Source organism: Talpa europaea (genome assembly GCF_964194135.1).
Source record: "Talpa europaea genome assembly, chromosome: 3".
Classification (NCBI taxonomy): Eukaryota; Metazoa; Chordata; class Mammalia; order Eulipotyphla; family Talpidae; genus Talpa; species Talpa europaea.
In genome coordinates this window covers 112,358,820-112,383,938 of record NC_140069.1, presented here as the reverse complement: position 1 = coordinate 112,383,938, position 25,119 = coordinate 112,358,820, and the positions used below count along the sequence as shown (strand labels likewise).

General features: G+C 32.9%; 1 protein-coding gene across 9 annotated transcripts in view; it reads right to left on the bottom strand.

Annotated features, from left to right (window-relative positions):
• The window catches only part of CACNA2D1 (calcium voltage-gated channel auxiliary subunit alpha2delta 1), a gene marked incomplete at both ends in the record, with an annotated part of 412,192 nt that overhangs the window by 30,557 nt on the left and 356,516 nt on the right, over positions 1-25,119 (bottom strand). Inside the window, 10 exons of one of the 9 annotated variants that reach the window (XM_084230054.1) lie at positions 1,663-1,723; positions 2,655-2,675; positions 3,925-4,001; positions 10,051-10,112; positions 13,413-13,484; positions 14,869-14,940; positions 18,898-18,954; positions 22,179-22,253; positions 22,525-22,599; positions 24,017-24,088. In XM_084230054.1, coding sequence (XP_084086180.1) covers positions 1,663-1,723; positions 2,655-2,675; positions 3,925-4,001; positions 10,051-10,112; positions 13,413-13,484; positions 14,869-14,940; positions 18,898-18,954; positions 22,179-22,253; positions 22,525-22,599; positions 24,017-24,088 — 644 coding nt within the window. Of the gene's footprint in view, positions 1-1,662; positions 1,724-2,654; positions 2,676-3,915; positions 4,002-10,050; positions 10,113-13,412; positions 13,485-14,868; positions 14,941-18,897; positions 18,955-22,178; positions 22,254-22,524; positions 22,600-24,016; positions 24,089-25,119 lie in introns of all 9 variants that reach the window. The other 8 variants (XM_084230055.1, XM_084230056.1, XM_084230057.1 and 5 more) reach the window with 8 other exon arrangements.

Genomic DNA, 25,119 nt, shown 5'->3' with positions numbered 1-25,119 from the left:
CATTGTGGCAACTTAAAAGAGCTCTCCAAAGGCCAAATATTTAGGAAATACTGAATTTTGAGCTCATCTCTTAGGTTCCATAAACATAAATATCTCCTATCAAAATGATTAGGGTACATATAAAGATTAAAAATACATATACTGTTTGATTCTACATTGTGATGCAATGTCACAAAGTTACATACTATGTCTATTTCATTTCCAGATGTTACAGTCATCCTGTAGATTTGAGAACCATCACCCCTAATAGTAGAAAGGAGAACATGGGTTTCTGTTTCATTTTTAAACTCATAAGAGGAGAAGGGGAGGAGCCTGATCCAGCACCCTCATGTAAGTGACCTGCAGATGAAAGGAAGTCCTTGAAGGAGACTGCATATGTACTTGTGGGACAGAAGAAAATCAAATTGTGTGCTTCCCAGCAGGTGGAGGCAGAGTGTCAGAAGATGTCATCAGCAGTGTCAGTCGACAGAGAAGATGCTCAAGGGCAGAGTCACTTACAAAAAGCCAGGAGTATTTTTTGTGATCAGAGATTTTGCAAAAGTTATCTATAGTCCCAATTTTCAAGAAGAAACAAAATTCAGATATTCTTATGCAGAAGGAAGAGTAACTCATACCAAGTTTAAAGAGTCATTTTTGTGTTCTTAGAGTAATCTTATTAAGAAGTGTGCAATGTGAGGGCCTCCCCAGTGGCTCAGTGGATTGAGCACTGCGCCGTGAAGCTGTCTGCAGCCTCTGCAGCACAGGTTTGATTCCTGGCCAGGGAGACATCCACATGGCCCGGCAGACCTCTCCTGTCTCACCTGCTGCTCCCTTCAGCAGTGCTTTCGGTTCTTCTGCCTGTTATGCTCCCTGCTCTGTCTCTAGTGAATCCTCTTACCCTCCCGCACCGCTGGCCTGTACCCCAGCTCTTGTATAAATAAATCTTAAAAAAAAAAAAAAAAAACTCTAAAAAAAAAGTGTGATATGTGAAGTTAAAATTATAAATTTTGGAATCTACTCTCTTTAACCACTTAGCATTACCTTAATAATTTACAATAATTTGAATATTTGTCTGCTACAGATAGAGAATTAAAAATAGAGCAAAGAAATTAAAATACAGAGTACTTTTGGGTTACTAACTGGTTAAGATAGGGAACAGAGATGTATATTAGGATTATTACAAAGGGGGATTATATGGGAGAAAAGTAAAATGGGGTAGAAGGAAAAATAATGTTATTAAAGTTTCCCAGAAAGTTTAGTTATTTAAAAAATCCATTATGAGATTAAAACACTCTAGCTTTATATACACATATATTTCCATGTGTGTATATATGTATATGTATACAGAATAACATATAAACAGAATGTTTTGTGTATACTCAAATGTATAAATCATTATTGCTGGATGCACTGTTATTTCCAATAAAATCAAAGACTGTATCTGCCTTATTCACTATTGCTTCTCCAAGCCAGCACACAACAATTACTGATGTTGTTCAGTAATTACCTTATTGACCTTACTGAATAAATGAACAGGATTCTGTTTCAGTTTTAAAGTTACTGATCACTTTGATTCCTAACATAGCATGGCGCTAACCCAGAGCAGTCTTGGCGCTTACTCAGAACTATTACTGAAGGCACTTATACATAAGCTATCATCAAACAAGAGAAAACCAAACCAACCTTGGTGCTATAAATGTATAGCCAGATTCTTCAAAATTATCAGGCTTCAGTGTTTCTGAATCTGCAAAGATAATGGTACAAGATTAAACAATACAGAATATATGCACTGAGAATGTATGATAAAAAAGATACTAGGATAATAACCTTGTAAGAAAAATTAAACTCTCTTCTAAAATGAAAAACAATTAAGATCCTTAATACTTCACAATATAATAAAATTCATTTTAATTTCATAAAATGGACTTGAGATTTGTATCAGACAAAATGTTGTCTATACATTTCCTATTTTCTTATCCTACCATAACCAGGTTAGCTTTTAAAAATGTATTTATAGGGCCTCCCCAGTGGCGCAGCGGTTGAGCGCTGGGTTGCGAAGCTGCCTGCAGCCTCTGCAGTGCCGGTTTGATCCCCGGCTACTCCCCGGCCACCGGAGGAGGGTCCCACATGGCGCGCAGACCTCTCCTGCTGCCCGCTGCTCCCCTCAACAGTGTACTTTGGTCCTTCTGCCTGTTCTGCTCCCCGCTCTGGCTCTGGTGAATTCTCTCACCCTCCCGTGCTTCTGACTGTACCCCAGTACTTGTATAAATAAATAAATAAATCTTTAAAAAAATTGTATTTATATTCATGTCACATCAGAATTACTTAATTTGAAATATCAACATATGCATTTTACCAATATTATGGTAAATAAAATGTTTTTCATAAGCCATTAATGCCTTTAGTGAATTAGTAACATTCTTCATGTTAGGTGTGAATTAGTAAGGGATAATAACACACATCTAAGCTCAAAAAAAAAAATTGACTGTGAAACAGGTTCCATATGAAAACACAAGCATTCTTTTCCCTTTTTTTTTGCTGTTAAGATTTGAGCAATCATGGAGGAAAATCTAGCAAATGAGAAGCACAGAGGATAATATCCAATAGGAATGGAAATATCAGTGGAAATGTCAAGTGTACTAAACAACGAAATTGAGCAACAAGAAAATACTTGCCCTTCATTTTGCCCTTTTTTGCTGTGAAAATCCATCAGAAAGAGAAAGCAGGGAAACAAAAAAAAAAGAGGGTAAAGCAAAGGGGGTCACAAACAATATTTTATTCAATGACTTTCTTGAATAAAAATATTGTGCATAGATCAGAGGTTTATTTATGTACAGCTGTAGTCTGGAAAAAAAAAAGACATTTTTGAAGACTGGAAAGAATGTCCTGTCAATTAGAACTAGAGTACCTTCTCTGTACTGTGGTTATTTCAAGGGTCTATTTTGCAAAGTGGTTAATGCAGGTGCAATATCAATGCTGTTAGCCTATAAACAAGCATTTACCAGTCATCAAACTCCTACTAATCATGCCCTCATTTATAAAGTGAACTAGCTCATGCAAAGTTGCCGACTGTTAAAAGACCATCATATCTATCTATCAAATGAAAGTGGAAATATAAATATATGAAATAGTACAATGTGCTGTGAGAACATGGCCCACGGACAGCAAGACATCACTGACAGAGAAATGAAAGAAACTGTAGTTTACTTAAGTTCAGATGGAAAAGGTAAATAAATATATATGTATTTATTTTTACTTTGTCAAAACAAGAAAAAATTTTGGCTGTTACTAATTGAGTGAAGTGCAAAGGATATGATGGTCATTTTACTTTACTACATCTAGTCACCCAAAACAAAAGTAAGATTAATAATGACCTGAAATATGCACTAGTGTTAATAATTCCTCCACATTCCAAATGATGCTTTAAAAATAGTCCATTTGAGTTACTGAAGACATTAATTTGGATTATGAGAAGTGAATTGCCAAACCAAAGCCAAAGACCAGTGCATTTAATTTATTCAAACAAAATAGAAGATGTGGAGCACAATATTATTCTTGCCAAATGCAAAAGAAAGAAAAAGAAAAGTTAAAGGTTCACTAGCACAGTGCCATGAGTAAGACTATGTGAAACATTTGTGCCGGCGAGCAGATCCTTCAAATGACAGCAACAGAGGACAAAGCATTGCAATGATTCTATGAGCACAAAGCAAGCAGGGGAGCATGGTGGGAACTGCCAGTGAGACTGGAGTACCTGCTCATATTCTATCCAGGTAGAATATTTCTTGTTCCTTGCATGTTTGGAATGGGTTAGAATCATTGCTGTAGATTTGGTAGTAACACCTACTAAATGTACAAAGCCTTGGGTATTCCAAAATCTAGACGTTTTTAAACATCTGATGTTAGGAGATAACAAATAGACCCTGAAGTTGCTTTCACAGTACTTACATCTGGCCTGAGTTATTGTCTCTTCTATTTTGGCTTTTATATAGTAAAAACTGTAGGTTGGTAATACCAAGGCCAAACTGCAATAGAAACAAGAGAAGCATAAACACAAACAAACAAAAATGAAACATAACTTAAAAAAAAAAAAAGAGACACATCAAGTTCATGGAAAATCCAAAGATCTTCCTTGTGGGAAGGAAAAGACATATTACTTTGACAAAAAAAAAAATGTATTCAGCAAATAGAGTACTTAATTCCATCTTTCCACCCAGAGTCATCCAGTTCTCTACATTATAGGCAATCAGAAAAGATACATGGAAAATAAGCTACTAAATGAGCCTATAAATTGGCCAAGAAATAAATGTCTGCCAGAGAAGTGTATTATTAAATTACTTTTTGAGTGTTGACTAGGAAGAAAACGAAGGGTATGTTTAAACAAAGTAATGTATTACACCAATTGAATGGCCTTCCTCAAAGAAATACATGTAGTTTTAAAATGCTGTGTGGCAAATGCACATTATGAAAAAATTACAAATGTAATAATTATCATTTATATTATATAACACACAAAATTATCTGAGACATACTCTTTTGAGTGGTTCAATAACTACTATTTTAAATACACTTTTAAGGGATAAAATACCTATTTTTATATGACACCCACTAATTTAAATACCTAATCTTTAGGCAAATTCCTAGTGGGAAAAATCAGATTCCTTTATAATACTAACAAAGACATCCCGATCATTCCATTGGTTCTTATCCAATAATGTAAGATATCGGCATATTTTAATATTATGCAGTTTCCAGTAACACAACTAAATATATGTAATTTTGCTACTGTCACAGAGGCTAATATACATAAGTAGAACTAAATATTCCATGTTCACATCTACAGTTCCAAATAACCTTTGCTTTGCTTTCACTATAGCAGGATGGTTATGAACTATGGGTACTAAAGTGGGCGTATCTCTAAGATTCCCAAAGCAATCATTTCCATAAGTGATACTGGATTACTATCACCAATTAAGTCAGTTGACATTCACTTCTAAAATTTAATCTCAAATTCAGCAATAAACAGGAAGTGGTGTACATTTCATTTCCGGACTTCTAAGTATTTTTAGATATTTGCACATCTTTTAGATCACTCAAATCTCATGTTTCCTAGGCTTTTGGGATGAATATGCCAGCTGTAATTTCATTCATTCTCTCTCTATATTTTTATTACATGTATAACACAGAATAGGATAAAATGTAAAATTTCAAGTGTTATTTCTTATAAATATACCTTAAAATTCACTCTTTGAAGAGGAAAGTGCAGTGGTTACTTGCTATAATTTAATTGTGTGATCAAGATAGCAAAATGAGTGGTTGCTTGTTACCTCCAATTCCCAAACCTTTTTTCACCATTAAGGAATTCATAGATTTTCCTTACTGGGCAGGGCCAGAAAAATAAAATATTACATAGGTTTAACGAAATATTTCCACATTAATTTTATAGGTTAACTTTTAAGTGGAAGCAGAGATTAAAATTAAAGTGAGCAGTGCAATTAGTCTGGAAGCAAGATAACTTTCATGATTCACTTGCCATTTATAAAATGGAGAGCGAATTAGTGAGCATTGAAGACTGTCTCCTATAAATTCCACTCAAGGGAAACAGGGCATTTTTCACTGTGCCATCAGCTTTATTGCTAAGAGAAACTTCTAATTAAAACCAGTAACATTATGTCGCTGCCACAGTGTCACTCTGTAAGCTTGGATTACAAGTCATCTACCATAAATAGAAGAGTGGAAGCTCCTAAGGGACACAATAGAACTTTTCAAATGGACTTATCAAATATGCATTTATTGGCCCGTGAGCCTCAGGTTATTAATAGCTATGCTCCACTATATGGAAAAATACATTCACACTTAATTACTTCTACCTCAAGGACAAGTTATTTCTTCTCCCTATAGAAGATAACATCTTTACCAACATTCCTAGTCAAGGATGCTCTCATATGTACTGTTTGCTATCTCTCTTTCCATATAAAACCAACAAACTAAGTCTGCTTTATTCTCTCCTGGAGATTAAAGTCCAATAAAGCCAGTGGTCACCATATGAATGGTAGAGAACATGCAATGTTTTTGAAACTCATAAAATAAACATGGTTAACTCAAATGTAATACAAAACACTTTTCAACTCAATCATTAATCGCTATAAAATCAAACAATTCATTGGAAAAGAGTGCTTCCTATTAAAGTAATTATTTACTATATTTGAAAATGTGGGACAAGTTACATCAACATTCAGGTAGACAGACATGACTAAATGAAATTTGGGACCTCATTCATTAAATCAAAACATGTCTTTTTTCCCCCACTTATATCTTATTCTAAACTATCATTTCATTTGCATTGATTTAGGGGGGTATTCATAATGTAAGTGGGTTTAATCTGATTTAAATTTGTACATTTGAAAATGAAATGTGTGAGAAATATCTGCCAAAGTGGGGAGACAGGATATGTTCAGGGACAATAATTTATTGTGGGGAGGACAGTAAGAAAAATGACAGGACAGACAGATTAGGTTCAAAATGTGTGATGTGAATATTAGACTGAAAGGCCACACTTACCTGGAATGAAAATGGAGAGACTAAATTTTGTAAAAAGAATGACATACTTAAAACTGGAGAAAAGAACATTCATCTGGCCACACTCTGTATGGTGAGTGGGTGTGTGAAGAAGGGTTAAAGGTAGGAGTTTGAATATAGAAACTATTACAAACATATTTACATAGGATTTAGTGAGAATTAAAATACCCCCAACTGTATGACTGCAACCAGTCCAGCCATCACTGCTGATTCACTGTCAGCATCAAAAGGATCCAGTTTGTCTAACATAGAATTTGTTCATCTAAGAAACAAAGGCACAGAGCACATCGCTGGGGAATGCATCTAATATTCCGTTTCATCATGCAATCATTCCCAAAGAGACAGGCCTCCCAGATTACTTCCTCTTCCCTATCATATCTTTTGAACAGTTTGTTCCCCACCAAAAGTGGGCGGTAATAATCACAGAAGCAGAAGGGGAAAATATCATGTGTGTATGTATACATAAAGATTGTGTATGTGTCAGGAGATGTCTAATTGAAATAGGAAAAAAAATCAAAAGAAACATGTAAGAAATTAAAACAGTTCTGATGTTTATCTATAGGGTTAAAAGGATGTCAAAAACACAAAAATGGAGAAAGGCAGGCAGAAATCTATCATGATGTTAAATATATTCTCCTCTTCTATGTCTATTTTACTGGGTTGTCAGAAGAATTATGACACAGTTTTCCTGTATTTCTTACAAGAAAAAATACATTATGACTTTTCCGAGAACCAAATATATGATATCCTAGGAACCCAGAAAAGAATAGTTTTCTATGACAACGATATTACAGCTATGGGGAAATCTCTACCAATCTAGGCTGCCCCTGAAAGGTTATATGCATTTAACAGGTGGGTATGAAGGTGTGTGTGTGTGTGTGGGGGGGGGTTTGTAGGTTGAGCCTACCACAGTCTATTAATCAAGCTATATATTAACTCTATATTAACATGTAGACAAAGATTCCTTTATACTTGAATATTTCACTGTAAGTTTGGACACCACGATTTGAATTTGACAGGACAAATTGAAATTCAGGTGTTTCATTCTGCAAATATTTATAAAATGTCTACTCTTTGCCACTACTTTACATGCTGGGGATTCAAATTTAAAAGTTAATAAAGTAAGCAATAATTTATAATCTAACAACTTTAGAACCTAGCACTTTTCAAATTTATTAATGAAGGAACACAACCAACCACAGAATTAAATTTCTGTATATTTGCTCACTCTCTCTCACTGCGTGTGTTTGTTTGTGTGTGTAAAATGTCAAATGATGATGAGGGTTAGACAGTACTAAGGAGAGAAATGAGTGTGATGAAGCACTTTACATTTTAAATAGAATTGTTGGGGATGGTCTTACTGAGGAATTGGAAAGGAAACAAAGTCACAAAGAAGATGAAGAGTGAGAATGTAAAAATCTGGGTAAAAGTAATTCAAGGTAGGAATAACTTCAGGTGCAAAGTCCCTGGGGTAGAAGTGTATCAAGTGTTTGTGTATCAAGTTTTATTATGATGAGTAGCAAGGTAGGAAGTGTAGCTTCAGCTGAAGATGTTCATTGGAGAATCTGGGAGACAAATTCAAAAGTTGCTGTGGTCAGATACTAGAGGCTTCTGATGACTTTGAAAACCTTGCCTTTTACAGTAAATAAGATAAAAAAATTATTAGACACTATGAGTAAAGACATTAAATAGTCTAATTCAAGTTTTAGTCAGATCACTTATTGTGTTGAGGTAGGAGAGAAGATAGAGATGTAAATGATTATATTCTGTGGTGGTGGGAAGTCACTTCTAATCATTTCTGATTTTTCAGTGAAATAGCAAGTAAATACATAACCTGAGACAAAAATGGATAGGATAAGGTTACAGGTTGGAAGAGAGATGCTATCAAAAGTCATCCAGGAGTATCGTAACTTAATTGGATTACTGCAATCACAAACACCCATCAATATTAGAGGCCATGAATTTAGGAGGTGATCCATCACTCATGGAGTTCCTAATTTCGCCCATTTGTAGCTGTGTAGATGCAGCTATGTGATGTTTGTAATAATGTGATTTTAACCGGGACTTGGGTTAGCCACAGTGCTGTTTGCTACATCAACGTATGATGAAGGGAGCTGATGGTATGTACAAGACAGTGAGTGCAGTGAGAACGAAGGAAGATATGTGTGATAAAAAAGGGTCTCAAAGACATACAGAGGGAGAGTAGTGGGTCTGATGCACTTCAAGTCTCAGCTAGTCAAAGGATTGTTGGGTTTGGGCTACCAGTCAAAGGATTGTTGGGAAGGGATGGTAAGACTAAATTGTGTACTGAGAGCTGTATGACAAAAATCTTATCAATTAGTTATATTCTTAACATTCTAAGAGCTGCAAAATATGTCTGGGGCATAGGTAGCTAAGATAAGGGAAATTCTACCATTGGAGGACTGGAGATTAAAAAAATATTAAACCCTGATATCATATGTCAGTGTCTCTTAGGTAGTCCTAAGACCTGGCCCATTTGTAAACTATTAACAATTTATAACCAGTTAAGTAGAGAAAATGAGACTAAACATGTTGAAGTTTTACAGCAATTTCATATACTAATTTTATGCCTGTGAAATCCAGTAACAAAAACTTTAAGCTTGAATTTTTATCTTTCAAAGTTTACTTTAAATACAATGTTTTATTTTATGTCATAAATAGTGTGAAAACAGTAATCTATGTTTGACAGTGAGCCAGGAACTGAAACATACAGAATTGATGTGGGGAATGACTGTTCAAAAGAAAGAATGGTGGGCAGTGTAGTGGTGGAATAAGATCAAAAGATGGGGACTTTAGGGAGAAGGAACAACAAAGGAGTTATAAAAAGGACATACTCAGTATACACAGAGTCATGTATGTGGGAAGCAGAACCATGGGGAAAATGTGAGAAAATTCTCAGAGAAAAGTTAGAGGGAGAAGGCGACAAGGTGATGGAATGCTCAGTTAATGTTGAAGAATGGAAATTCTCCAAGAGATTACAGGGTATTATTAGCCTGCTGAATTTTCCAAAGTCCAGTCCATTGAAGATATCAGGATATTGTATTTTATCAAGAACATTTTATATCCAGTTACACTATGAAGGGATAGCTTTTATTTTTAAGTTAATTTGCAACCAAATGTAAGCAGTGTCAAGTAAACGACAATTTGAGTGAGGACATCAGTGGAGGTGGTCACTGCAAATCACTAAGCAGATTTTGTCCACATTCATTATTATTAACATAAATATACAAAATACCAAATAGATTTGTATCACTTACATTTTTATTCCAAATTTTATATTGTTGGCTTTTCTCCATTTTGAAAATCAGAACCTTTAACTTTAGTATATTTAATGCTGCAATGTCTGTTTTCGTTTTAATTACACTGAAAATAGCTTACGAAAATGCAAAGATGTAATTAATATTCATCTTTTGAGAAAATGACAATCAACCAAATAACTCTTTTATATAGTATATATGTAAATATAGTGATTACCTGTAATCTGTACCATTGACAGGCGTCCATGTGTATGTCCGGTTTCCTTTGTCAATATATCTCTAGGAAAAAAAAATTATATTCTTATATTCTATGTGAAGAGCAAAACCATTAGGATCCACTTACAAATAATGTAGTCACTCAGTGTCTTTCTTTACAAATGCTTGTTCTACTCTGCCCACATTTATATATTCTATTCCCTTGTGTTTGTGTGCCTACGATTTTAGGTCAAAAATACACATCCACGTAGTAAATTCTACACTTAAAAGTGCAACACCTTGGCCACTTATGCAGTCATTAACTTAAATACTTTGAAAGTGACATTTCTTGAAAAATAATTTTTAACAATAAAACAGAACTATAAAATATTAGATAATACCACACAAGCATAAATTTAAGGGAAATTCTTAATTTCAGGAAGTTAATGCAGTCAATGTATCTAAATCCAAAGGTACGATTAGCATATTCTTACTAAGAATTACTAAGACATTATTATAGTATTTATCTATCATAAGAAAGACTAATTAGTATCACTGAAGTTACAAAAACAATGTAAGAACTGGGGAAATGAAGTACTGACCTAAACTTTTGGGTGCAAGATCTTCCTACACCGCTCTAAACACTATTAAAGGAACGGCCATTCTTTATTCCATGTATTATGCTGGCATATATACATCTTTCAAAATTTTACTTTTCTCCAGCTACATCAACTTTATCAGAATAACACTGACTGAAGAACTACTGAATAACACTTTATACCTGTGTTAGGCAATACATTATTTTACTCATTGTCTTGTTTAATTGATCCCTAAGGTAAATACTACTTTCCACAATTTGGTATCATTAAGAACATTTAAATTGGCAGAATGAGGGGAAAAATGTATGATGCCAATTCACTTTCTAATAACTCTACAACTTTGCCTCTATGATATGTCAAACATCTATCTCTGTGGCTCTAGGTGCACAGAGGATGGGGAAAAGCAAATAGGAAGGAATGAGGAGGGCTTTGGACTACTGAGATTCTTAAGAGAATTACAGAAAATGCTGCTATATTTTGATGTATTTGTTACTGTTAAAAAAAAAAAATCAAGGGGCCTCCCTGGTTGCATAGGGGTTAACTCTCAACACTATAGCTGCAAAGGCCTTGCTTAGATCCCTGGACAGGGAGCTGACCCACATGGCGCAGCAGACCTCTCCTGTCTCACCCGCTGCTCTCCTGAGCAGTGTATTTCAGTAGATATACCACTTGTTCTGCTCCCCACTCTGTCTGGTGAATCTTCTCACTCCCCTACACCTCTGGGCCTACAACCCAGTTTTTGTATGCATAAATAAATAAACTATAAACCTTAAAAAAAAAAGAAACCAAGGCAAACTAGTGTTATTCAGTCGGTATAAGAAACAGTATTAACAATATTATCAAATGAAGGAAATAAACATAGCAGTTTTTTTTTTTTTTTTTTAGTATGATTACTAGAAAAAGTCCACAGGTGGAGGAAACAAAGAAAACAGAGAAAATAACTTAATGGGCACAAAATTACTTTTTAAGTGAAGGAAGAATGTGGAGGTAATTATTCTATGGAAGACTATTTTGACATTTATCCTAATGTTATAAAGGAACTCTGACTAGAAATGGCTGTCAAAATTATGTGGCATTGTATTTTTAACAGTGAAGTCTCGGTGATAACCCAATACAGTTTAAAGAAAGAATATACTGTATAAAATAAAGTGGGGTATCAGAAACTTTAGAAAATTATTTTAGCATGTCTTTTAGGTTTCCATTCAATAAAGACAAATCCTTTCCTACAAATCCAACTGTCCAAAAGGCAATACATTTTAGTAGTTGTACAACCCAGTTTCATTACAATTAGAAAAGTAGTTTCAGAGTATATTCTTTGTGATGACAATGATTTACGTATTTCATCTCATGAGATTTTTTTAAATGAGGAAAGTAATTCTCAATGTATATTCATTCTGATTTTTTACTTTTTATAAAGCATATTAAAATTAAAAGATGAAAGAATGTATTAGAATCAGTTGTTATTGGTGGAACAATAGTGAACCTGGCAGGACTGCAGAATGGTTTATATCGTTCCTCTTAAGGGTGAGCGAGGAAACAGCATGGCTAACGTCTAAGAGGGCCAAGGTTCCAACAAAGACTGAAATAGATATGTATCTCTCCATGTGTTCATTCTCATTTAATTGATGAAATTAAATGAGGATCTATGCTAAATACATAGATCCCAGCTTCATCTTAGAGAAAAATTTGCTGAGGATTTCGGGAGAAATATACGCTTTTAAAAAGGAGAGGATCGTGAGGAAAAGGTTATGTGTAATGCTCAAATCAAATTTCCAGGGTCAAAGACTACATTTTGCATGTGAGAGATTTTTTTTTTAAAGATTTATTTATGCATACAAGAGCTGGGGTACAGGCCAGAGGTATGGGGGTGGTGGCGAGAGTATTCACCAGAGACAGAGTGGGGAACAGAACAGGCAGACTGATGAAATACACTGCTGAGGGGAGCAGCGGGCGAGTCAGCAAAGGTCTGCCAGGCCACTTGGGTTGCTCCCTGGCTGGCCGGGAATCGAACTCATGCTGCAGTGGCTGTGAATTGCCTCACAAGTTGTGTCCTAACCCTTGTGCCATTGGGAGGCCCTCATGTGAGAAATTTTTACACACACACACATACACACACACAAATATATTAATGTCTATGTATTAACTCCATATGTGACTGATAATGGACAGACACACTCCTTATATAGAGTTCTTTCATGTAAATATAAAACAATTAAATATATACTTGTACTAGAGATTGATGGGGGTGGTGGTTGCTATAAAATTGATTTGATTTCAGATCTAAATTGCAATGCAATTATAATATAAAGTGCATATTTAATAAGAGAATATGAATCATGCTGGAAGAAGTAAACAAAAAAACCACCAAAATAATATCTGAAACTCAATTAGAACATCTACACAAACTATATGATACATAGCTATTAAATATTAATTTCAAATTTGCATAATTTAAGTAGTCTAAAAGAACATGCATAAAATTACATTGTGTGCTCTATTTCTTATAATGATACAATAAGTAATCATTATATTTTCAAGAACATATTGCTAGTAAGACTGCATCAAAAAACCAAAATGCAACACTATTTTATGAAAAGAAGGAAAACAAATTAAAAATAACCTATTGAAAATAGACCTCCAGTTAAAAACAATTCTTTAAAAAATAGGAATTTACTTCCTTGAGATATTCCTGTCTTATAAGCAAATGTTGCTTTAACAGACAGTAAACTACCAAACTCTATTTTATTCATTCATTCATTTACAAATAAGTACAATGAATTATTACCTCATCTTGAGATTTAACCAGAGTTCTAAATGTTTTGTCTCCACTTTCTCCATCTATCATTTTATTTCGAATCTGAAAGAAAATGAATTTAGAAACAAGTACTTTATTATATGGACCCACAAAGAAATCATTAAAGTATGAAAACAAATGTTAGTTTTTTTAATTGTTTACCTTATTTTAGAACCTAACCTATGTTGTCAGGTTTGCACTTGTTCTCTAGGACCTATTTTCTTAAAACATGACATTATCCTTATTTTATATAATTTAAAAATACTAAGACATCCTTTAATATTTTCATTAATTTTTTTAAGATTTATTTTATTTATTTATGCATTCAAGAACTGGGGTGTAGGCCAGAGGTGCAGACGGGTGAGGATTCACCAGAGACAGAGTAGGGAGCAGAACAGGTGGAGCTACTAAAATACATGGTCAATTACTTCATGTGACTGAGTGGGGCAGACAGATTTGAGAGAGAGTGAGTAATATTAGTGTAGTGACTCAGGGCATGAGAGTCCACAGAACTACTCTGGACTACCCATCTATAATGTCAAACACCTATAACAGCTATTGATCACCTAAAACATCTGAGAATTTTCAGTTCTAGGGGACTTACATTAAATAATTCTATTGTTCTACAATAATGTAAATGTGTAAATGTGCAAAGGACAAATTAAAACACCCTGTGGCAAGTTATAAAAAATATATAGTGTCCTTTGCATAGATAAGGAAACCATTTGAAAAATCTAAAAAAATCTCTGCCCTGGTGTGCAAAAACCTCCTTCAAATCCTGCTTCTGTTACTCACTAGATGAATAAATGGAAACAAGCTTTTCAACGTACCAGTCCCAAGAGATGTAATTACAATTAAAAAATGCCTATTTCAAAGGCTCTTGAATCAAAGACACATATCATGTACTTAACAGATATTAGTGCTATTGATATAATTATCCTATTACTACGAGAAATCCCCTCAGAGGAAGTGACACGTGAGTGTGGTTCTGAAATAAAATAGAAACTATTTGAGGAAGTATAATATACAAATAAAGCAGCTCCTCTACCCACAGTGCTCACTGGGTGCATGAAGTGGATTCACACAACTTTTCCTTCACTCCATAGCAATATCCATCACCTCCCCCTTTATTTATTTATTTATTTATTTATTTATTTATTTATTTATTTATTTGTAATTTACTTGTTATATTTAACCTAAAATAGTAACCCACGGAAGGAGAAAGAAAACAACTAAGGTCACACCCATATTAAAAAATGTTTTCCATTTCCTAAGTTATTTTGAATGAGAATGTCAAGTCTAGAAACTTGACAATATTCATTTTTGTGCACAGTAGCTAATGGAAAGCATAACACAATGAAACTACTCAGCATACAGCTGTAGCATCAATGAATTCAAGCATTTGAACTGAGGGTATTTATTGTTTAGACTTGCTGATTACACTCACCTCCACTTTAATATCATTCTCTAATTCTGCATCAAGGAAATCCAATGTTACTGGCTCCTGAGATTTGGGGTTCTACACAGAAAATGATAATAATTAAGCATTTATGAATTATAAAATGATGTTATATATAAAGTGATTCAGTGGATATTTAAATACAAATTTAATTTCATAAAAGTTACTTACCTAAAGTGTATTAAATACCTGAAAAATTATATAAAGTCGTATTCTTTCATTTACATATAAAATAAGGTAGGGATTGAAATTCAAGAGCAACTGACAAATTTTAATCACCCACTGAAAACAGTCTCATTTTGAATGATGTGTAACAAAATATATTTGTGATCACAAGTTCTGCAACATTATGATTTTTGAAGACCTGTTCACAATTTGCAAAAGGGGCAAAATACAGCCATAACTTTTGAGTTTGCTAGGTAAAACAAATTCTTCTGAACCTACTCTTCCTTCTTAACAAATAAAGAAAAATACATTATATATTAATAATTCAAGTTAAATCATTTGGTAACACAAACTTTGTGGTCATAGCATAAAGACTACATAGATTAGCTATTGTAATTAAAGTCTAACTAAAATAATAACCCCTGGGTTCACTGTTTCCCACTGTAACCTTTTTTATTCTTTCTTGCTGTTGTACAAAAATAAATAAAAACCACAGGGGCACAGAACAGATGCTTTAGATAATTACATCCAATGAAACTTAGCTTGGCAAACTTACCTCATAGGTAACAATTTTCAACTTTCTCAATCATAACATGAAGACATATTGAACTACTTACTAAACAAAACTACACTGATTCTCTTAGAACACGTATTTAGAATGACTCAGAATTCCTAAGTCACTAGAACAATAAAATCATAAGTATCTAAAGAATCTTATGATTTTTTTAAAAACTGGATATTCTCTGCTTACTAAAATTATCCCACCAAAAATGGCAATTACTTAGACAACATAATCTGTACTGACAATTAGTGACTGAAATTTTAACAACTTGAGATTCACCAATTTTTCCACAATATGTCTAGATCATAATTATCTTAAAAAACATTTTATGAGGACACACTACCTATACAAAATGAATAAGACATTAAATGAAGATATTTCAAATGTTGTATGGCACAGTATATGGGACAAGTATATTTAATAATTATGACAAAAATCTCTCCTTTTAAAAAAGTGAATTCTATTTAAATCATGAAAGTTTATGATTCCCATGGGATGTGATCAGGAGAGATTCATAATAGCAAATTAAATACTCTCAATTGTGTCTCACATTTTTATTTCAAAAAGTTTCACAGATTTTGTGCACTCAACTTTTATACTTAGAAGATTCTATACTTCTGAAGGTATTAGACTGTTCAACAGGTGAGGATACTGACTATTGGATAGCACCTTAATGCCTCAGAAGCAAATATTCATTTTAAACGTAGCGTGTTTCTTATGAATGAAAAAATAAATATTGAAAATAACTCTAAACCTTTGTTCAAAACACAAAACTAAGATAATGGCTAACGAATGGATACCCTTGAGGATAATATAGTCAAAATGGCTTACTTAACGAATCTGCTAAAACAAAACATCTTCATACAAACACCATCATATCAGCATTAACATTTTAACACACTCACTGTAAAACAAAGTCAAAATAATCAAAATAAAAAAATAGAAACATAAATAAGTATTATCTTACATGCAATGGATAATGCATAGCATGACCACACCCAACCAGCATGCATGGAGGAGGCATTATCAGGAAGAATTGGCAATATGGAGATCATGTCCCAATCCAACATATAACGACACAGAGAAGAAAATGAAATCATAAAGGAAAACTGTCAATGCATAACTTCTAATTCCAAAACGGCAATCTAGCTGACCATTTTCAAAAGATCCACTATAGGAACAATACTTCCATTTGAGATTTTAAATATCTCACATTTCACACTTGCACAATTTAATTGTCAACTGATATAGCCATTACACCATTTGTGAACTAGTAACATACAGGGAGCAATGGTGATAAATTTTAAATTGATATACTCTGTAGTTAGTACTACCAGTATTACATTTCCAGAAATAATCCCCTCATTCAGAAGTTTTTTTGTGGTTGCTAGTTTGCCATTTAGGGGTTCCACAGAAGGAAAATAAAAAGAAAACAAACCATTTTCAGGTTGTTTATTTTTAAATGGTATCACAATAAGTACATGCAATAATTGAAAGTACTGTAAAAATTCATTAAAATGTACATGACTGTAAAGTAAAATTTAATACACAAAAAAGAAACATGCAAAGAAACATAAGAAAATTCAATATGTCAAGAAAAGACAAATACAATTTTAATAACCTACAGGAATCATAAACTATATGAAAACTAATATAGCATGAAATTCATACAATCATAGAATTGTACTGTTAGTACAAAACTATAGCTTCTACTAGTCTAGGGTCTCTGCACTTTAGAACAACCTAGAAAGCTTTAAAACTAGGGTCCAGGAAAATGAATAACTATAAGAAAGTGAAAATCAAAATCAACAAAAAACTATGAACCACAGACACTCTATGGGAGGTGGGGTGCGGGGAGGGGAGGGGAGGGATTGGGGCCAAAATAAGGGGGTTGCAATTGTATGGGAAATATAAAAATAAAATTTATTTTAAAAAAAAAGGAAAAAATAAAACTATTGAGACATTTGGGCCTTATCCCTAGCCAAACTGTATCAGAATTTTCAAAACATGGCTAGGAGGCAGGGAGGAAAAAAGAGAAGGTATGAAGGGTCTATCTATTCTAGTATGTAATGTAGAAAATAATGATTACTTTAATTTGCCTGCTTTTGAATAATAAACTAAAGTAATATGGGATTTTGAGAACTACTCAAGGATACGATGTTGGCTATCAGTAGAACCCAAGAAGAATGTGGTTCTAATCCATAGAACTCAGTGATTTCTTAATATCATAGAACCACTCCATTATAACCGCACCAATTTCTTAAGAAATGATAAGATTATATAAGAGTATATATTTAAAACCTTAAATCATATTGACCTTTCTTTACAATCTGAAATTTTCTTAAACTATACTGAACGATAGGAAATCGTCTTCTGGGGCTGATTATTTTTAGTGTGCTTATAGAAATGTACTCACATAAAATTACATTTAAATTCTGTTGTCAAAATGAATAACTATAAGAAAGTGAAAATCAAAATCAACAAAAAACTATGAACCAGAGACACTCTATGGGGGGTAGAGGGTGGGAGGGGAGGGATTGGGGTCAAATTAAGGGGGTTGCAATTGTATGGGGAATATAAAAATAAAATTTATTATAAAAAATAAAATAAAATAAATTATGTTGTCAACAACAACAACAAAAAAACTTTGCCATGTGCTTTTCAGGCAATAAAGAGGGAGCACAATAAACTATGGGAGAGGACTATGGGTGTTTTGAAGATGGGTGTGGTGTGGTAACAATGCATGAAGAGGGCCATCCTACACCTCTAAATCACAAACACCACTGTAAATCATTGTTACTCAAAACAAAAATTTATAATACTTAGTTTTAATTTTGGACTTTTTCAAACTAAAAGCAAATTTCTTTGCTTCTACTCCATAACTTTAGAAATTTTGACTTTAAGCTCTGTGGTTTATAGAAATGATCACAACAGAATTTTATTTTTATTTCCATTTTGAAGTTGATTTTATAAGCAAGTTGGTAGGATTACATGGATTTGACATTAATTTTACGTTACTTCATTTGTATTTATCTCATTATGATTACTCTGATCATTAACATAATTACTACATAATTTGCTAGCAATCTTTGGTTAGAAAATGCATACCCACTGCCATCATTAATAGCATTTTGCTGCAGCTTATTGAGAAATATGCCCATCTCTACCTCATGCTCTGAAAGCCTGATGTCATGAAAGACAGCATTAATCATATGCTTTTAGGAAGAGAAGCTTAATATCAATTCTGATTTAGCAAATACGAAGGCTCTGCTAATGTCATTCACAATTACCTGAACATTGGGTCTCCTTTTTCTGAAATTAATTGTTGGTATACCTACACCAATAGGCTAAAGCAACAAAAAGATGGTAAATCATCATACTACCTGGCAGCAAATGGTAAGGAGGAGTCTAGCCTATATTCACTACTGGTCAGATATATCTTTGATCAGAAACAGGGGACAGAGCTCATGATGAATCAGTAAATAAACAGTATAAATACAGGTTAGAGAATATCAAAATGTTATTCTAGTAAATAAACTAAAAAATTAGCAAAATGACAGTATTTTCCTTTTTTCTTTAAAAAGTACACAAGGAAGTGCAATATTTGGATGATGTCAGGAAATTTTAATGCTGATTCAACAAAAAAGAAAAAAATAGGAATTTTTAGAAATATCATTATATTCAATTGAATTTAAATATTATAATTATAACATATTACAAATTCTTAATCTTAAATCCCTTGCATTTGTGCCTTTACTGATTTTCTGCAGTGATATCAAATGCTGTCTATGGAGTTAGTGGAGATTTCAACTATATCAGTGTAAACTTATTTTAAACACTGACTTTTAAAATGAAGATTATGCACAATTTTCTGTTGAATAGATATTCCTTGCATTGATTCATAGGCTAGATATAGTAAATAAACCCAATCTGATTATTTCAATGACATATAATGTAAAGAAATTTAAAATGCATTTTGGAATAAAACGGAATAAGTAATTCAACATTTCTTAAATGTTGTCAAGGTAGACAGTGTTTTTTGGGAAAATAAGTAATGGTTCATTAGAAACTTGGATAAACAAAAGATTTCTAGATACTTTATTCTTGACATTCTGGACTTTGTCAAGAACCCTTGTTCTGCCTTCCACAGACTACTAAATTGTATGGAACTAAGGCTTCCAGAAGGGGAGAGTGGCGCATGGGAGCACAAGGCCAGAAGGGCATATGAACTAAACATGAGAGCGTGGTGGTGGGTGTGTTTTGGTAACATACACTTACAGAGGTGTGAACTTATATGTACAGTTTTTTGAATATCAACTTTACCCCAAACATAACCAAGAAAAAAAAAAATACAGTTTAGGAACCCAAGTCATTCAGCAAAGAATACCTGGATAACATAAAACTTTCACCTTGATATATACCAATAAGTACTATGGAACAGCATTATTTGACATTATTTCTATTAATGAATATCTGATGAAAGAATTAAGATGAATTTCATTCCTATACTAGCTGTTACCATAGTTGCCCTTTGCATCTGTTAACAAATGCAAACACTATATCATCTTTTTATGGTTGTGGTGTCTGCAGAGCATGCACTGTCTCCCACAAACAGAAATCACACTGTCTAACCACTTAACAATTCATAAGCATATTTCATTCAAACATGAATTTCAGAAAAAAAGAACATACTGATTGCTCAACCTATTTCTTTTTAATGGTTTTCTGATTGTCTTTCTTTGGCCTACTTCCTTTTAATAAAATTCTATATAAAAATATTGAACAACTAATATTAAGAAAATCACCTCAGTTTTATGTGGTTTCAACAGAATTTAATAATTTTATGAATTCCAGTTATTGCAAATATAAGCCAAATATATGCTAACATCAAACAGAAATAAAATACTTGCCACATAAATAATGCTTATTAAGAGAATGTAGAAAAAGGTGAAACCTTTTTCAAAGTACTACATCTAAATGGTGAATTTATATCTTATGTCCCTGATTTTTATTACCTTTATTATTTTGTTAATTATATATTTCAGTACCTTTGGGGGAAAGGGTTAAAAACTGCAGTAAAAAATGTTCAGCTACATAAAAGCAGAGATCCTTCATTCTCTTCAGGACACTGAATTATTATTGCTTTGAAATAACTTTAATCATGACACTAAACTATACTGGATATACAAAGCCCAGACATAATACTAAAACCTTAAAACACCTTAAAAATATTTATTTTTTTAGCTATTGCAAAATCATAGGTAATTTGTCCATCATAAACAACTCTGCTAGGAGGAATGTAGTATCACATGTTTTTAAAAAACTGATGGACTAATTATAATGTGACTAAATGCCTGTACCACATTGATAGCAATACCTTTAAAAGTAATGCAGGATGAATGGCTACATTGCACATTTGGTTAGCAAATATTTAGATCATGATGGATTTTATAAAAAATAAGTTCCAAAGAGAAGACTTCTAATGGACATTAATTATAGAGCATACGTTTTTGAATTCAATATGACTGGTTCTTAATTATTATTGACTTGAACAATACTTAAATGACTCAACTTGTGTGACAGAGACAGAAAAGATGAGAGGACAAGTAAATCGAGAAATGATGTGGCCATGGAGATGTACTGCTAAGAATTCCCTTCAAAGGAACCTGCTAAAAGCAGCCTAATGATTGGCAGCCATGAGAGCTGCCATAATTGTGTCTCTTCAAGTATCATTAACCTTAACTATCTGTGATGGAGAAGAGGAGGCTGGATGTGTAAGTCTGCATGTGTTTCCCCCAAGAAAGGTTTAAAGGATCATCATTCTCTTCAAAGTTACACAATAACTTGAAGCTGCTTAAAATTAAAATCAGATTTTGCCAATTTTTATTCCTAGATAAACAAATTTCCCAATGCCTGTGAGGCACTAATGAAAAGTGAAATGGGTAAGATGACATACTTAAGAAAATATTTTCTATTTTGGACAAATAGGCACAAAGATTAGGATAAAGTGGTCCATCTATGGAATTTTATGACTTCCACATTAACTCACTGGTGAATAAACACTTATTTCTGAACCCTACCTCATACAATTTTATGGAATTTCATACAGATCCTTACAGGTTGCCTGATAACAAGTAAAATACTCTCTTGGAAGGAATGGATAATTACCAGAGGAAAGGTAATGAAAAATATGACCTATGACAGAGGAACAAAAATATGTCAGGGTCAAATCCATCTGGGGCAATCTCTTTCTATCCTTAGATCCTTAATCACAGTTCCAAGTAAAATGTGTGAAACTCAGCCAAAGGAAGTAATAATGGTTATCTTTGAAATAGGGATACTGTTTAGCTAAATACTGGGTAGGAATATTGCTACAGATAAATTGATAAAAGCAACTGAAAACTGTTTTCATACTTTTACATTTTATAAACCGAACTAATCATGGATCATATATATTACAGATGTAAAGTTCCTTTATATTTAATGTTGTATCATGAATTTTAAAAAGAAACATAACATTAATCATTTATTTTTCAGAACACTAATCACTGTAAACAACTTATATACCTACCTTTGGCTGAAGATTTGGATGTAATAAAACATAACCATTCGGATCAATAGCAAAGTAATAGCCATTAGGACACAGCTGAAAAAAACAACAACAACGAAAACAAAACTTAGAGTATTCGTGAGTCACAGTCAGAATTCCATATCCTTAAAAAATATATTAAATATACTTCTTCACATATGAAAAAGAACAACATGCCTTCTTTACCTTTTACTTTAAAGACCCTTTAAGGATTTAGCTTCTTTGTAACTGTATATAACTTTTGAGAATTATTTAGGTGCTTTATGAAGAAACTAAGTAAATGCAGTTTTAAGATGGAAAAACACCCAAAGAGTAAATTGCCTCTTACTGTAAAACGTGGTGTCAATCTTTTAATATCTTCCAAAGACACATCAACTCCCATCACACCAAGAATCAGCTGGTTCTATAAGATGACAAAAAGTTAATGTGGTTTTCTATTAATAATTTATATATTCCTATAGAATTATTATGTTCATTCATATACTTGACAAATGTTGTATTCCATATTAGCTTAACCATATATATCACAGTGAGACACTTTGTCAATTTACAATGATTCTCAGTTTTGTATTCCTACAACTTTATCCTCATTATAATTGAGTTTAAAAAATTAAATCTCGATTATTCAATGAGCTAAATATGAAGGATACATAAAACATTTTATGTGACATTTCTTGTACCCATACAACCCCTAACATTTATTTTAATTGCTATTGTACAGCCAGAAGTTGTAGCTCTATGTGTACCTCATTCTGTGGTGTACTAGGACTAAGAAATCACAAAAACGGCCACCTTTAAGTTACTGGAGCAACAAGGAATGAGAAAAAAATGGATTTTTTGATGTGGATAATACCTATATATGTGTGGCTATCCTGAAAACTATGTGAACTTATTGATAATACAGTAGCAGAAATCCTCAAAACACTTTCTGGTTGCCACAACAAACAGGACAAAATTTTCAATTGCAAGTTAAGGAGGCTATGTGTCAAATTGCTGTCATTACCTTCTATGGGACATAAAGATGGGAATTATGTTGAAAATTAGTGGGACTTTTTAAATCGAGTTTTTAATATATATATATATAAAATTATAAAATAATAGAAATGTCACACCTATGCTTTATTTTGCCCCGTGAAACAATCATATTCTGAGCAAACACTCCTATTAAGCAACCCCTTAAGACAATCTATCGCAGGAGTCAGAAAACTACTACCTTATCAGTTAGAATCTTCAGAAGCTCTAAACAGTTAAGTATGGTAATGAGCCCCAAAGAGAAATAACCAATGTTTTCTATGGCCACATTATTAAAATAAGGAGAGCAACTGAAATTTATAATCACTGAACAAATAACACTTAACTGCAGTTGACTTCATTATACCATAGACTGGAAATAAGTAGGCCTCAATTTAGGCAGCATGATAACCATTATAAAATGAGTATTTGCAATACAAATATCTATGGCTTTGTTCTTTGGATTTTTCCTTTCTTAATTTCATGGATATCTCAGATGCATTTAAAAATGTGAAGACAAAAATATTGTCCATTTATCATGTAATTACTCTAGAGTCTGCATTTGTTTTCTCATCAGGACATAGCTAAAAAGAGTTAAGATGAATCTTAGCTCTAAGGAACAGAGAACTTGACCTGTATTTCCTTTTTCCCAGGTGGTTATCACATAGGCAGTATGGCCTTTTCGTTCTGGCCTCACAGGACAGTTACATTGTATGTATTTCCTTATAGAAATATCTTATCTACATTGGGCTTCAACGTCATAGTTTATCATTTATTATTATTATTAATTTTATCAATTAACTTTTAACCTTTGTTTTATTTTCAACTTGGCCAGTTATGTTGAAGACCGGAAGAGTTCCAGTAATGACAAGTCCCAGTTCCTAAAATAGATTCAGAGAGAAAAGGCAAATTAAAATTACAATTTAAGCTTTGACATAGTGCATTAATTAAGCTTTGATATCTAACACCGCATTTATAGTCACTTTATAAAGAGCAACACTAAAAAATAGTAACTGATTTGAAAATTTATTTTGAAAAAAATCAATGAAAATATTTTGTAAATAATCAGGATCTATCTGGCAGCTTATGAAGTAGGCAATATCTAAAAGAATACTCTATGAGCTTAGAAAAGAACTAAAGAACTTTAAATCAAATTACACTAAATATTTCAGTAGCCTTGCTCTTCTACTCTTTTTTTACATAATACAGGTTTACATAATATCAGGGACTTTATGAACTGTGTATCAAAATATTTTTTCCAAATTGTTCATCTTCCTTTGTTGAGTTTCATTAATTTTTTCATGTCTTAAACCAAAGGCTTCATGCTAAATGACAAATGTATAGCAAAATAACAAAGAAACATGCTATTGGCACTGCATTTCTGGGATATTCTAGGTAAATAATACACTGCTCAAGAGAAGCAATATTGCTTGAAAATACCTCCAAAATACAAAATAACTTTTTACATAGGAAATTGATGCAGACAGTAGAATTACAATAAGCATCATACATGAAAGTTTACTCAGGAAGCAGTTTACTGTAACAGAGATAATGGCATGCCACTAATCACTACATAATTTCCAATAGTCAATAAATCTATGGAGGTTAATTGAATAAAGTTGATTATAAGCCAGAAGTTGCTTTTTAGTTGACTGCTATGTACAACAATTATATTTTGTACTGCTATTTCATGATAAAAACTACATTTTCAACACAACCACTCTTTAAAACACTTAAAAATATTGAAAATTTTGAATTTGCTAAACTGAGAAAGTAATTTTTGTGTGACTAATGACTCCAATCCAAATCTCATGACCCCTAGCACTGATTGTGGAAACAGCAAGTTCTCATGAAGAAAATATCATAGACTACGATTTATAATTGTGCCTGGGGAACAACGAAACAATGGGAA